Source organism: Centropristis striata, chromosome 5, assembly GCF_030273125.1.
Source record: "Centropristis striata isolate RG_2023a ecotype Rhode Island chromosome 5, C.striata_1.0, whole genome shotgun sequence".
Taxonomy (NCBI): Eukaryota; Metazoa; Chordata; class Actinopteri; order Perciformes; family Serranidae; genus Centropristis; species Centropristis striata.
This window is the reverse complement of record NC_081521.1, coordinates 40852923-40866527: the sequence shown is the minus strand read 5'-3', so window position 1 is coordinate 40866527 and position 13605 is coordinate 40852923. Positions and strand designations below refer to the sequence as shown.

General features: G+C 40.0%; 1 protein-coding gene across 1 annotated transcript; it reads left to right on the top strand.

Moving 5' to 3' along the window:
* The first annotated feature begins 22 nt into the window (after window positions 1-22).
* LOC131972139 (protein Wnt-7a) lies at window positions 23-11127 on the top strand. Its single transcript, XM_059333917.1, has 4 exons — window positions 23-671; window positions 1327-1553; window positions 5014-5285; window positions 9494-11127. The coding sequence occupies exons 1-4, from the start codon at window positions 601-603 to the stop codon at window positions 9974-9976; spliced, it is 1053 nt and encodes a 350-aa protein (XP_059189900.1). The 5' UTR covers window positions 23-600; the 3' UTR covers window positions 9977-11127.
* Window positions 11128-13605: the final 2478 nt, after the last annotated feature.

The following is a 13605-nucleotide window of genomic DNA, read 5'->3' as shown; positions in this document are numbered from 1 at the left end:
TTTTTTTTTTGGAGGGGCAAGTTTAGAAAAAAGTTAAATTCTGAGAACAAAAGTGGTTATGCGCAAGAATAAGCTGATGATGGCCACATTCCGTTGAGGCCTGACCCACTTAATAACCAAATAAAGAGCCATCCCAATCAGTCAAGGTGAATTCACAGTGGAGGAGTGTGTGTGTGTGTGTGTGTGTGTGTGTGTGTGTGCAGAGATTCAGCCCTGGCGGGATTCTTCAGCTGGGCCCCATGTCTCCTGTGAACACGCCCCAGATAGATGAGCCAGATATATAGCCAAGACCTGCGGGTAGCAGAGGAACTGTGAGAAAGAGATAATCGCACTTGCTCACCCCAAGGGTTACCTGTAACACCCTCGCAATGACAAGAGGGCCCAGCGAAAGGGGGCCACGTAACAGGAGTTTGGATGACACCCTAGCCGGCAATTTATAAAGAAAAAAGATTCCCGAGCGTGCGCTATTTTTTGATGCTTTTCGTCATTTTGGAGTTCCTTTGGAGTTACCTGGGATCGCTGTGATCGATCGGAGAATAAGCGAACCGAGTGATTCATCAGCTCTACTGATCGGTGCATGAAACTGAGAGCGGGGCCGCAATGAGTCGGAGAACAAGACGCTGGATTTTAAGAGTTTTACTTTGTCTGGGAATTGTTTATTTGAAAATTGGGTGAGCTGCGTTTATTTGACTTCTCATTAGTCTGCTGTAGACTCTTCTAAAGCACCAGAGACTTTAATAACTGAGGAATGACAATGAGACTTTTATCTGTTGTTCCTTTCGCGTCTACTGAATCTTATATTTGCTCAAAAAGCAGGCAGGTGAATTAAAAACAGTAAAAGAGAAGAGCGTGATCTTATTCCAGTCAGACTCGCGGCAGTTGCGCTCCTTAAACTCAAAGACAATGGTAAAACTCATACTGGCATAATAGTTAAAAGTATCTACAACCTTAGGGAAGTGTTTAATTTAAGGAATAAGTCTAGTGGTTCCTCTTAAACCAAACATTTTATAGAATATCTTCTAAAGCGAAAGTTTTTTTTTCTACATGAATTATACTGTTAAAATATTATTATCCCAATAAAAGCAGTCTAAAACAGTATTTTTCACATGGATATATTAAATATATATTATATATATTCCATCATCTAATATGTATTACCCCGGATGGTGGAAATGTATTTCTTTTTAAAATTGTAAAAAAAAAAAAAAAAATTAAAATTAAAAAAACGAAGAAAAAAATTAAATAAACATCCAAAATATTAGAATAGGAAAACATATATGGATGATGGCTGCTTTCCCCTCAATTATATCCATCTTCCATTCACAGTGGCTTTTCGTCGGTGGTGGCCCTAGGTGCGAGCATAATCTGTAACAAGATCCCCGGTTTGGCCCCCAGACAACGGATTATCTGCCAGAGTCGCCCCGATGCCATTATCGTCATCGGAGAGGGAGTCCAAATGGGCATCAACGAGTGTCAGTTTCAGTTCAAAAACGGGCGCTGGAACTGCTCTGCGCTTGGAGAGAGGACAGTCTTCGGAAAAGAGTTGAAAGTGGGTATGTTGCTGTCTGTTAACGTTTGTCTATAGTTTGAAAGTTTCCCCCCACAGCAGTAAACACAAATAACCTCACACTCTGATGCGTATTTGTGCGCATTGTGCGTAAAATACGCACGGTCTTTTATCTCTGTTTCTCTTGTGGTTTCCCTCAAATTGTTCACTATTTAGTAACTGCCAAACAGAATTCCAATATACATGTAAAACAAGAAGTTACATTATGACCGAGAAAAATAAAACAACGACCTTGACATGCATCCTTCTCCACGTCTTACAGAATCTAATAACTGGAGCTCTTGATCTCAGGAGAAAACCTGCACCAGACAAACTTCTTCTACTCATAAATATCATAAGGAGCATCCCATAAGGAGTCAGTGTCATTTACATCAGGCCTAGTTTTTCTCCAGACTTTTCATTGAGTAGGGCTTTTCTATAAAAAGGTATCTGAAGCCAGCACTGTAACAAAGCTCCTGTGACTGTTGGCAGCTTTTCTTTTCAGCCCGGCAGAGTCTCTGGAGACACATTTTCACTGGTCTTTATCCTGTCTAGTGATGGGTGCTGTGGCTCTCACTGTAAGAACGTAGATCTTACCACGGGTATAAGTTACAGTGGTGCAAAGCCAAGAGGAAAGGAAGACCTGAAAGTCCTAAATTAGAGAAACAAATTGGTCCAAATCAGTGTTCCTACTGCTGAGACAAAAGTCTCCTCTGGAGAATGCTGAAACTATGGCTGGAGTTTTGTTGCTCATTTGTTGGCCTTTTATAAATTGAAGATTAAAGACTGTTAGATATTGACGACACCAATAACAGGAAGGGTATTTTGTCTAATGATGCCTTTGTGGCTACATTCAGTGTAAAGAGTTTCATAACAGAGGATGCTTTGTTAAATCATTTAGATAATAACCTTAAAAGAATTCAAATATTTTCTTAGTTCCGCCAGAACTATTGATGTACAACAAAGACTCTAAATACCCTTTTACACAATGGTCAGTAGCTTGGACCAGCTGTTTGAGGCCATCTTGCCTGCTGCTGTTGGAAAGAAAGGATTATCTCTTCATGCTGTTGAAATGAAAACAGTGGTGTTTGACAATCTGTTCCTTTATGAATGAGTGGTTTTAGCCCATCAAGAGTCTTGGTTTGTGTTTCCAAGACAGGAGTTTAGGTCCACGGCTTGGACAGCCATACCAAATCGATTGGTTTTACTGATCAGATTAGTGGGAAGGCCAGTGGTTGTAAATGAACGCTATTGTTGATGCCAAGGCTGAGTGGAGCTGTGGAGCCCAGAATTGTTCTTAAGGCGAAGGGGGAATGACCCGTAAACTGACATAATCCTGATGCAAGGTGCATCAGCTTTGAGCCATTTTAGGCCTGAACTGTTTGCTCTTGAACTTTGTAGTTACACTAAGCTGTATGAGATGAGGTGCATGCCTCTGCAGAGATGAAAGAGAAACAAACATGGCAGAAGAACAGTGAACTGGCACTTCTTGTTCAACTTAAACAGGCGTTTGACTCTTTTCGTCCACTCTCTTTTTAATATTTTCCACCTTTCATTACATGCTTAGAAAGAATTCATACCATCTCTTGCGGTGAACTCATGTACTCAGAACTGCAGGGGAAAAATTAACAACGGAGCAGTCAGAACTCACTGACACACCTTCTTTTTTGGCTCGGAGCCCATCAACTCTATAAAAACGTCCACATAATTGATGCTTCAATATGAGGTTTTTTTTTCAATGGCAAGGGCACACATTCAAGATGTTTATCAAGAACATGGCAGCTTAACATGGTGAAGCGGGTGGCAGGAGGAAGCACAAAGAAGGAATGATGTTTGTTTTGAACAAACAGAGACAAGAGGAGTTTATTTACACATAGATATGATGGATGTTTTAACCAGGAGTTTCCTGTTTGCTTGATAATGAATCTCAGATCTGAATGAAAGCATGCTAATCGCTGAATATTACATTATGGGCTGTTTTCACATTGTATTAGAAAGGGAAAGTACTGCTTTGTTTGCATTACATAAAGCTTTGAATAAGATAAACCAAACATTTGTTTTATAGTTTGTTTCTTGTCTCATTATTTGGCTGGAAAGCTTTGCTCCAGGATGTGTCTGTATGAGTCCTGTCAGATTAACCTTTAGTTATTTGTCGATATTTCCCTGTGTGTGTAAATGATTTGTTAGCTGGACTTGGGTAAGATAACAGCAGGATGAAGATTCGGATGTCGGTACCTTATGAGTTTACACAGAATGTGACAGTTTCTGAGCGGATCAATAGTTCTTCCTTTACAACCCTCTTATTCATACTGCTTTGTTGACTATACTGCCAGTGGCCATCTTGGTTCACGGGCAGGACAGTTTCCAGGTCAGGTTTCAAAACACTGCAGCCCTTTAGGGATATGTCAGCAAGACTGTGATGTAAGCACACATACTGTTAATAATTAATCTCATTTTTAAAGTCCCCCTCCACTTAAAAATGTGTTTTTCTAACGTTTATGTCTTCTAAAAGGTTTGACCTTGACTATAGTGAGTTATAGCTGCGCAAAGCCTCTCACTAAGAGCTGTTTTAACATTCCTCTACTGTGCATTTCACTTCAATGTAAGATTTTAACGTACGCCAGGCTTAGGTATATAGATTAGGTACGTCACGACTTGGAAAGCCAATCAAAAGCTCAGTAAGAAAACTGAAAACTACTCAGTACACAAGAAAAACCCACACTGTAACATTAGCAGATGTGATGATTACTTTCAAAACCAGCTACAGATACGAGCTAACAAGCTAACAAGCAAAGCATCAAGATGGCAACTTACCATTTTGACACAGCTGCTAGTTGCCGAACTTGGTGCACAGCAGACTCCTCGTTTAAGTCTGGAGGCTCAAACATGTATGGCTGAATCTCTCCAATGTTTTCTCGAATACTCTAATGGGAAAAAGAAGATGCTTAACCCTCTGGAGTCTCCAAAAGTGCCAAAGCATGGCTTCTTCATCACCAGACATAAAAACAAAGCAAACCAAAAAAAGACACAAAAAGACACAAAATGACTACAGAAAAGACACAAAATGACCAAAAAAGACACAAAATAACTAAAAAAGACACAACAACAGCCACGAAATGACCAAAAACACACAAAGTGACTTACAAAGACACGAAAAGGATTTAAAAATGGACATAATAGACCATTGGATTCCCTAGAGTTAAACTATGTCTGTTGTGTGCAGAAAATAGTAGATGTGCATCCAGCCCCATCTTTAAGATCTTAACTTTTATGTGGTAAAACCATGTAAAACCAAGTATTAATGATATCACATTATTTCTTCACACTTAAAACATGTTTAGGGGGGTTTAAAAGTAATCTCATGTACTTCTTGTGTTTCCTGAAGGAGAAACAACATGACATTCTCTATTTCAAAAAATGTAATCTTGCCACATTTTATTCATCCCCCTTTTTTTCCGCTCCGCTAGGCAGTAAAGAGGCGGCGTTCACCTACGCCATCATTGCGGCAGGGGTGGCCCACGCCATCACAGCCGCCTGTACGCAGGGTAACCTGAGTGACTGTAGCTGTGATAAGGAGAAGCAGGGTTTCTACAGTAAAGACCAAGGCTGGAAGTGGGGAGGCTGCTCGGCAGACATCAGCTACGGCCTGCGCTTCTCCCAAGTATTCATCGACGCTCGGGAGGTCAAACAGAATGCAAGGACGCTCATGAACCTGCATAATAACGATGTGGGACGCAAGGTAAGTCATTAGCAATACCAGTTTGTCTCCTTATTGAGCGAAATGACTTTAAAGATTAGGGTTTTGTTCTTTAACCCTTTGATGCACAACATGGGTCTAAAGCAGGGGTCTCAAACTCAAATTACCTGGGGGCCGCTGGGGGCACTATCAAATGACCAAAAAAAGACAGACCAAACAAACACTAAATTACTTAAAAGACACAAAATGACAAAAAAAAAGACACAAAATGACAAAAAAGATACAAAATGACCAAAAAAGACACAGAATTACCCAAAAAGACACAAAATTATTTTAAAAAGACACAAAATTACAAAAAAAAGACACAAAATTACCACAAAAAAAAGACACAGAAATACCAAACAGACACAAAATTACAAAAAAAAGTAATTAAAGGGACCTTCCACACACAACACGGTAAAGTGCCATTCATATAAAACTCACATTAAACTTTCATATCAAGGTAAGGGCCACAAAATATCGTCACGAGGGCCACAATTGGCCCGCGGGCCGCGAGTTTGAGACCCATGGTCTAAAGTGACCCGATATATAGGATTTTTTATGTTCTATATCTTTGCAATAAATTATTTTCATCATTAAGTATTCCAGGTTTTCCTCAATTCGTTTTTTTGATCATCATACATAGTAATTTTATGTTTTCCTTGATTATTTTTTTAATAAAATCCCTTTTTGTGTCACAACTCTTCTAATGCTTTAGCTAAGTAGCTTGCTAAGGTAACTACTTAGCTAACCTCTAGGATAAGTATTTAGCTAAGTAGCTTGCTAAGCTAACTACTTGGCTAAGTAGCTTGGCTAAGTAGTAAGCTAAGTAGCTTGCTAAGCTAACTACTTAGCTAACTTCTTGGCTAAGTAGTTCGTTTAGCACGCTACTTAGCCAAGTAGTGAGCTACGTAATAATACAAAAACATATTTTCTTCATAAAGTATGAGAGGCAAAATGGAAATAATGATCTGTTGTTATCAAAAACAAGATATTTATACAAGATATATCCCATACATAACATGGGAAAGGAATGCGGGTCATTTTTGACCCATGTTGTGCATCAAAGGGTTAAAGGGACTGTAGGGGAACTGGTGCTTAGCTAGCCTAAGGGGAACCCTGCCTCACAAAAGTTACATTCTCATACAATAAAACTGCATTGTTGATCATGTTTCAAAGGAAAACAATTTCTCCAGCATTACAGTTGCAGTTTGAAACACTTACTACAGTTTAAATTTGTGCTTAACTGTGAAACAATCACAGTTTGGTTAGGTTTGGGCACCAAAACTACTTGCCAAGTGTAGTAAAACATCATGGTTTGGGTTAATATAAATATATTTGTTGTGTAACTTGGTTAGGTCTAGGCAACTGTGTGGTTAGGTTTAGTAAAAGATCATGGTCGTTTGTTTCAACCATCCATTCACACCAACATCCTCCATGCTTGGATATCCGCTGACATTGATTTGAAATGTTTTTGCGATACATCAAGAACAAAAGCAATCCGGGTGAGAATACATTTCCTGTAATTTAGAACGCAATTTACGATGTAGTTTTGTTACATGGAAACAGATCAGGCTGGTAAGGCTGGCCTCACTAAAAGTGCCATGATGTGGTGTGGGTGCACCTTGCCAAAGACTGAGACAGTCGGGGCCAAGACTGAACAAGCAGTGGAATATAAGGCTGCTTTTAAGAGAAGAGCTGTCTAAGTGGCAGGGTTTGATTACAACCCAGATCTCTGCACTGAAAACAGATTGACACTGTACAAAAAGGCATTAGCCCAGTCATCCCCCCACTCATGGGATTAGCAACAGTGAAACAGTATACAGTTACCTTTATGACAAACCCCACCCACAATTTCTCTAATATCATAAACCCGCTTCAGGTGCAATGTGCTTGTATATGCACTATAGAGGTGTTGTTATAAAAGAGTGTAGTGTTATGCAGCCACCTGCGTACCAACTCTAGTCACAGTTTTAATTAAGTCCTTAAAGGAACACTCCACCGTTTTTTCATATTAAAACATGTTATTCGGTCAAGTAAGACGAGTTGATACAGACCTCTTGCGTCTCAATGCGTGCACTCAATCGCCCTGGCGCGCGGAGCTACTTGGCTAGCACTTAGCTTAGCCCAGTTCATTCATTAGGATCCAAACAGATGGACAGTTAGAAGCGACCAAACTCCTCCACGTTTTCCCTATTTAAATACAGCTACACGAGTAGTTAAACGACCAAGTATGGCGACACAAAATAAAACGTGTCGCTTTTCGAAGCGGATAAATAATATCAAAATCAAATATCAAAATAATATCATCACTTCCGCTCCCTCTCACTTCCGTCAGGAGTGATGATATTACTGCGCCGAGTCGAAGTGCTCCCAAGTGCTATTCCGCCATACATTATAGTTCTCCTTTTTATCCGCTTAGAAAAGTGCCACGTTTTATTTTGTGTCGCCATACTTGGTCGTTTAACTACTCGTGTAGCTGTATTTAAATAGGGAAAACGTGGAGGAGTTTGGTCGCTTCTAACTGTCCATCTGTTTGGATCCTAATGAATGAACTGGGCTAAGCTAAGTGCTAGCCAAGTGGCGCCGCGCGCCAGGGCGATTGAGTGCACGCATTGAGACGCAAGAGGTCTGTATCAACTCGTCTTACTTGACCGAATAACATGTTTTAATATGAAAAAACGGTGGAGTGTTCCTTTAAGCAAAAGGTTTGGACATCTATCATCAAGTAAAAATGAATTTTAATATATTCTGCCAAGCTGACTGACACACCCTACTGCAAAAGTTACAAATGGCCTTTCGACGTAATAAACAGAACAAGAGACAGCGACAATAGGGGAAGGATGGTTTTCATGACGTGCTGACCGGCACATGTGATGGCTTCTCTGCATGCATGGCTGCAGAACGCTGCAGAGTGACAAAGAGACTCCAGTGAGTCTAGAGGTTAGAGATTGAGCGGAATAATGTGCCAAACAGCTAAAGTGAAGTTGAAGTAAGTAAGGAATAAAAAAGCAGCTTTGCCCAAGTTAACTCATAGCCTCTCCCTCTCTCTCTCTCTCTCTCTATTACACTGTGCCAAATAGCCTGATTCACACAACCAACACGTCCATCCCAGCACTCGCTGAAAAGCCTCCCTGCACACAATTGCACCCAGTAGATCATTTTCTACGTGCGTTTCAAGACCATGAATTCAAATTGGCTTATCTGGACAGCTAAATTGCCTCCCAGGGAAAGGACTGTACTTGTGGATTCAAACTTTGCTACTTCGTTTCTCTTCTTTCTGCTAATAAATGGCCTCTCTGTTTTGATAGTCACCCCCTCCCCCTTTTATTTATGCTAATCAAAAGCAGTGACACTGAGCAGGAGTGCCGTTCACAGCTCCCTGGTCGAAGACGTCCAGACAAAGGCTGTCACAAGTGTTGGTCACAGAACAACTGATGGATTAGCCAGTTGAAGCCAAGGGTTTTATGAAGTGGTTAGCTTGGGGAAAAGTTTTTTCTTGCTTCTTGTTCACACGTCTGTATTTGGGTTTTATGGTTAGAGTTTACTTGCCAAGAACACAGAGGCATAAATATCTCGTCAACAGCTTTAGGAGACCATATCGCATACCAAACTCCTAGCATTTAAGCGAAAGGAAATTGCAATTGACCTTGTTGCTAAAGAAGATTCCAGTTTCAGTCAATGGCACTTCTCATTGTCATCAGTTCGGGGTTTAGCAGTAATCCTAGTCACTCGGCGCCTTGTACAGTCACTCTTGACATTTGTGTGTTGTGTGTGGTGCCTACACACACAGAGCCTGAAATCTGATACATTATTTTGGCTTCTGTGTATATGGTATCACACAACTATGTGGTGGGGCTGTATTTAATCCCCAACCACGGTGTATTTGTCAGTCACATTGTTATTAAATTGCACGTTTGTCATTTGCCTTGAAGTGCAGGAGTTGAAATGTGAATTGCGACAGTTTGAAAGACACCAAAGTTTAGACTATGTAGACAGTGCATGAATTGTAATTTAATCTGGAAAATGGAAATACAAGCAAAACTTTCTTTCTGCAGATAAAAATCATTATTGAGAGGAAACGTCACGGTTATTGGTTTTAATAATCTAGTACGGCTGTTATTAACCTATCATCATAGTGTATTTATCACTCATCACTGGAGTGTTTTCACAGTCGTTACTACGTTACTAAGTTGTTTTTGTGTCTCTAGATCCTGGAGAAGAGCATGCGATTGGAATGCAAGTGTCACGGTGTCTCAGGCTCCTGCACTACCAAAACCTGCTGGACTACACTTCCCAAGTTCCGCGAGCTCGGCTACATTCTCAAGGAGAAGTATGCCCATGCGGTGCACGTGGAGCCAATCAAAGCCAGCCGCAACAAGCGCCCGAAATTCCTCAAGATCAAGAAGCCTTACTCGTACCGGAAGCCCATGGATACAGACCTGGTGTACTTAGACAAGTCGCCTAACTACTGCGAGGCGGACCTTCTGACGGGGAGCTTGGGGACGCAGGGCCGGGTGTGCAACAAGACAATGATGCAGCACATCAGCGGCTGTGACTTGATGTGCTGCGGCCGGGGATACAACACACACCAGTACTCCCGCGTCTGGCAGTGCAACTGCAAGTTCCTGTGGTGCTGCTACGTTAAATGCAACACCTGCAGCGAGAGGACAGAGGTGTACACATGCAAATGAGAATATTTATTGGATGATGTGTGTGTGTGATGATGCATGTGAACGTACAGGATGATGTCTTTGTGTTTTCATGGACATACTGGAACATTTAAACTTTACAGGAAGGCTGTTATTGCAGTCTTTTCATACATAATGAGGAACTACTGTACGTCTTGATTCTTTTGCACACAAAGCTCTTCACCCCTCGTCTTTAAAGGACTGTTGTGCTTGTTGGGGCGCAATGTTGAAAAAAAAAGTGTCAAGGGAAAAACTGGACCCTGGCATGTGGGACTGGGTGCCCACAGTGTGAGCCAGTGATGCAAAAACAAAAAAATTTCAAGACTTTTAAGCTATATGGACATTTAGGAAATGGACTTTGCCAATGCAAATGAATTATGGTGGATGTGATTGCTGGGCAGGACACACTGCTGTAGTTCTCACTCTGTGCACAGATGAAATGACACAGCCATTTGGAATATTTAACATACTGTATTTAGAGAATGAAAATAATTAATATTAATTTATTCTATTAAGAAAAACTACTGATTTTGTCCGTTATGGATCAAAAATAACTAAATGTTGGGAGGTTTTTTTTTAGTTTATTAAAGCAATCAAAAGTTGTCCACACACTTGTTAACACACTGGATTTGCCTGGAATAATATGTAATAGAATAATGTTCCAAGATGAAACTGCTGTAGGCTACTCACGTTGACCTTCTGACCCTCTCATGAGTTTGTCTTCCCTCTGTTTGCTGCTAGTCTAGAAAATCCCACTTGTTGAGGTCGAAGGCTGTACGCTCTACTGACTGTCTTCAATGGCATTGCTTACTTCAAGCTGATTTAGCTTAACAGGACTTACTTACTTACTTACTGATCAAAAACACAGGCACATTTTCCACTTTTGGTAAATATTGGTTCATAGAGTATATTTTGTAAAAGCCTATTTTTATATGAATGTCTTATTTATATCTTTTGCATATTCAATGTTAAGTTCTGACTCTGATTCCTGTTTTTAAATCCCTGTGAACGAAAAGCTGATATATGTAAGTTGGCCCCTGCTGTCACTGCCATAGTTGTATATTGTAAGTGATAGAAACTGTTTATGTGTCTGTGTTCAAACGTCTGTGTTTACTGCATTTCATGACTACTACTGATGGAATACAGGAACAGAATAACACTAACAAGACATGATTTTCATTATTGCTTCCTTATATATCAAGTTTCACTCTGATAATGACAAAAAAAAATTGGGAATGGCATGCCAGACAGAAAAAGATATATGGTGAATGTTTAGTTTTGCAACATTAAATGCACTTATTACATTATATACAGTTGTAATGGGCTATAGATGGCTAGATAACAGTATAAAGAAATGGTGTAGCTTATAAAATGATTGAAAATTTCAAAAGAAAAATATAAACCTGAACATTTTCTTGCCATAAATCAGTTTATAGCAGTGGAGTTGTTGAACATTTATGACATAAATTACCTTAATTGCTCATTATATAGGAATCAATGAACTGTTAGAGTCATTACTTAGACTTTTAAATGAACATAAATGTAAATCTTTATCAACGGTAGCTACATTGTGGTTTTTATCATCATGAGGCAATCGTAAAGTCATAAAATAGGGTATAAATATTCTCAAATATCAGATAAATCAGTTCTCAAAGTGTCTATCCTACACGTACAATGTGTGCAATGCTGGGCGGCAGAAAGAGAGACGTCTTTTGAGCTGGGGAAAGTTATTCAGGCTTAATTGAGGGCCCATCTTGCAGACTGGGAAGCAGTTGAATGTGTCAGAGGAGAAAAGTGTTTGTGCTCTAATGGTAGGGTACCAGGGTAATTGATGAGGCCGGTTGGGCAAACTGTCACGGAGATGACTTGCTCAGTCGGGGGAGTGGGAGCTGTCAGGTGATAGATGACTCGCACATCTGCTTCATTCACTCCTGGGCCACTAGTTGCTACAACAACTCCAGTGCAGCAGAGAAAATGCAGGGCAGTCTCCAAGAGAGGCCGGCCAACGTGTCAGGGAAATGTTAACGATGCTAAAGCCCACAGTGGTTACAGATTCCACTCTCATCGGCCTGGAAGTGGAGCGGGGAGACGGGCCCGAGGTGCTGACGGAAAACCTGCTCCCAATAATCTCCTCGGATTGACAAATGTGGCCTGTAAAGTTTTCACCTGTGCTGTGTTTTAGAGCATTCCCACATGGGTATTTTCCTTGTAAAAAACCGCCTTTTCCCTCCCCCGAGAAAAAGCCAAGACACGTGAGAATTCAGGTTTAATTTACAGTAGATTAGCCGTTTCATGTGTCATTGGCAGTGATAATCTGTCCACAATAAAGAGAACAGGGCGTGAGGGGGATAATAACAGAGTCTCTGTCTGACAAAAGCCCCCAGCTTTCATAATATTGATACAAAAGACTCACGCATAAGAAAAGGGAGCTACTTCAAAAGCTCTGGTTAAACTTAAACTAGGGTTTTGTGTGTAAGACGCACATCACATTATCTCATGAACAAAACAATTACTCAGACCTTTATATTTGTCACTTATTCACTTTCACTTTAAGTAATCTAACATCTGAATTGACAAGGGTAAAACCCCAGTTTTTGAAAGTGGTGTATGACGGTTACAAGGTGCTCGCAAAGTACATGTTTCCACATTAAAATGACTAAAACGACTCGACTTATGATATATATTTTGTTGAGTTGTGTACTTTAATGTTCCCAAACTATTTTTAAACCGGGAGAAATCTGTATTGAATCAAAACTTGTCACTTGTCAATGGTGTCATATGCCCTTTGCGCATGTGTCAGCACTGCTGTTGTCTGTCACAAGTTGTCATAAATTGACTTTTATTCATTTTAATGGCCACATTTTTATGATGCAGTTTTTAGATCTTTTTCCTTTTTAAATATATACTTAAACTAGATGAAGGAATTTAGTCATCAGACACCTAGATGTAAAGTTATCAGAGGAACAAGCCGAGCAAATACGGCAGCTTGGCCCCTCCGAACAGCAGAAGAAACCCAGATTTTTAAGGTGAAATTACTTTATTTAGTGTTTTTCCGAGTTTAACCCATAAGAACCCAGACCCAGTTATCCTTAAAGGATTTTTTCTATAAGTGGACCGCATTGAACACATTTCTGATGTTTTTAAAAAAAAAAATACTACCCCTAAATGTCAAAGATCTGTGATGTGACATATACATTACAATGGACGTTTATGGTATTTATTTTTATGATATTTCTTATTTTAAAATAGAAAAAAAAACTAGACATATTTTCTGCTTACAGAGACATAAATTTGCATCTCCATAACCTTTATCAAAATTGTGACTTTAATTTGTTCAGGAAATATGGTCAGAATAAGTTAAATGCAACACAGGACACAACTATTAACGGATTAGAATTGTTAAATGGGTTTAAACTTTGCCTAGTAACAAAAAATAAGCTTTTAAAAATTAGCTACTTTTACACATTTCTGTTTCCAGTCACACAGTATACAACTGTTAGGGATTTAATGAGTTAAGGTGAAGCATAAAGCTGAATATGGGAGATTCTAGAAGATTTAAAGCATGGGTCTCAAACTAGCGGCCCGCGGGCCAATTGCGGCCCTCAAGACGATATTTTGTGGCCCCCACCTTG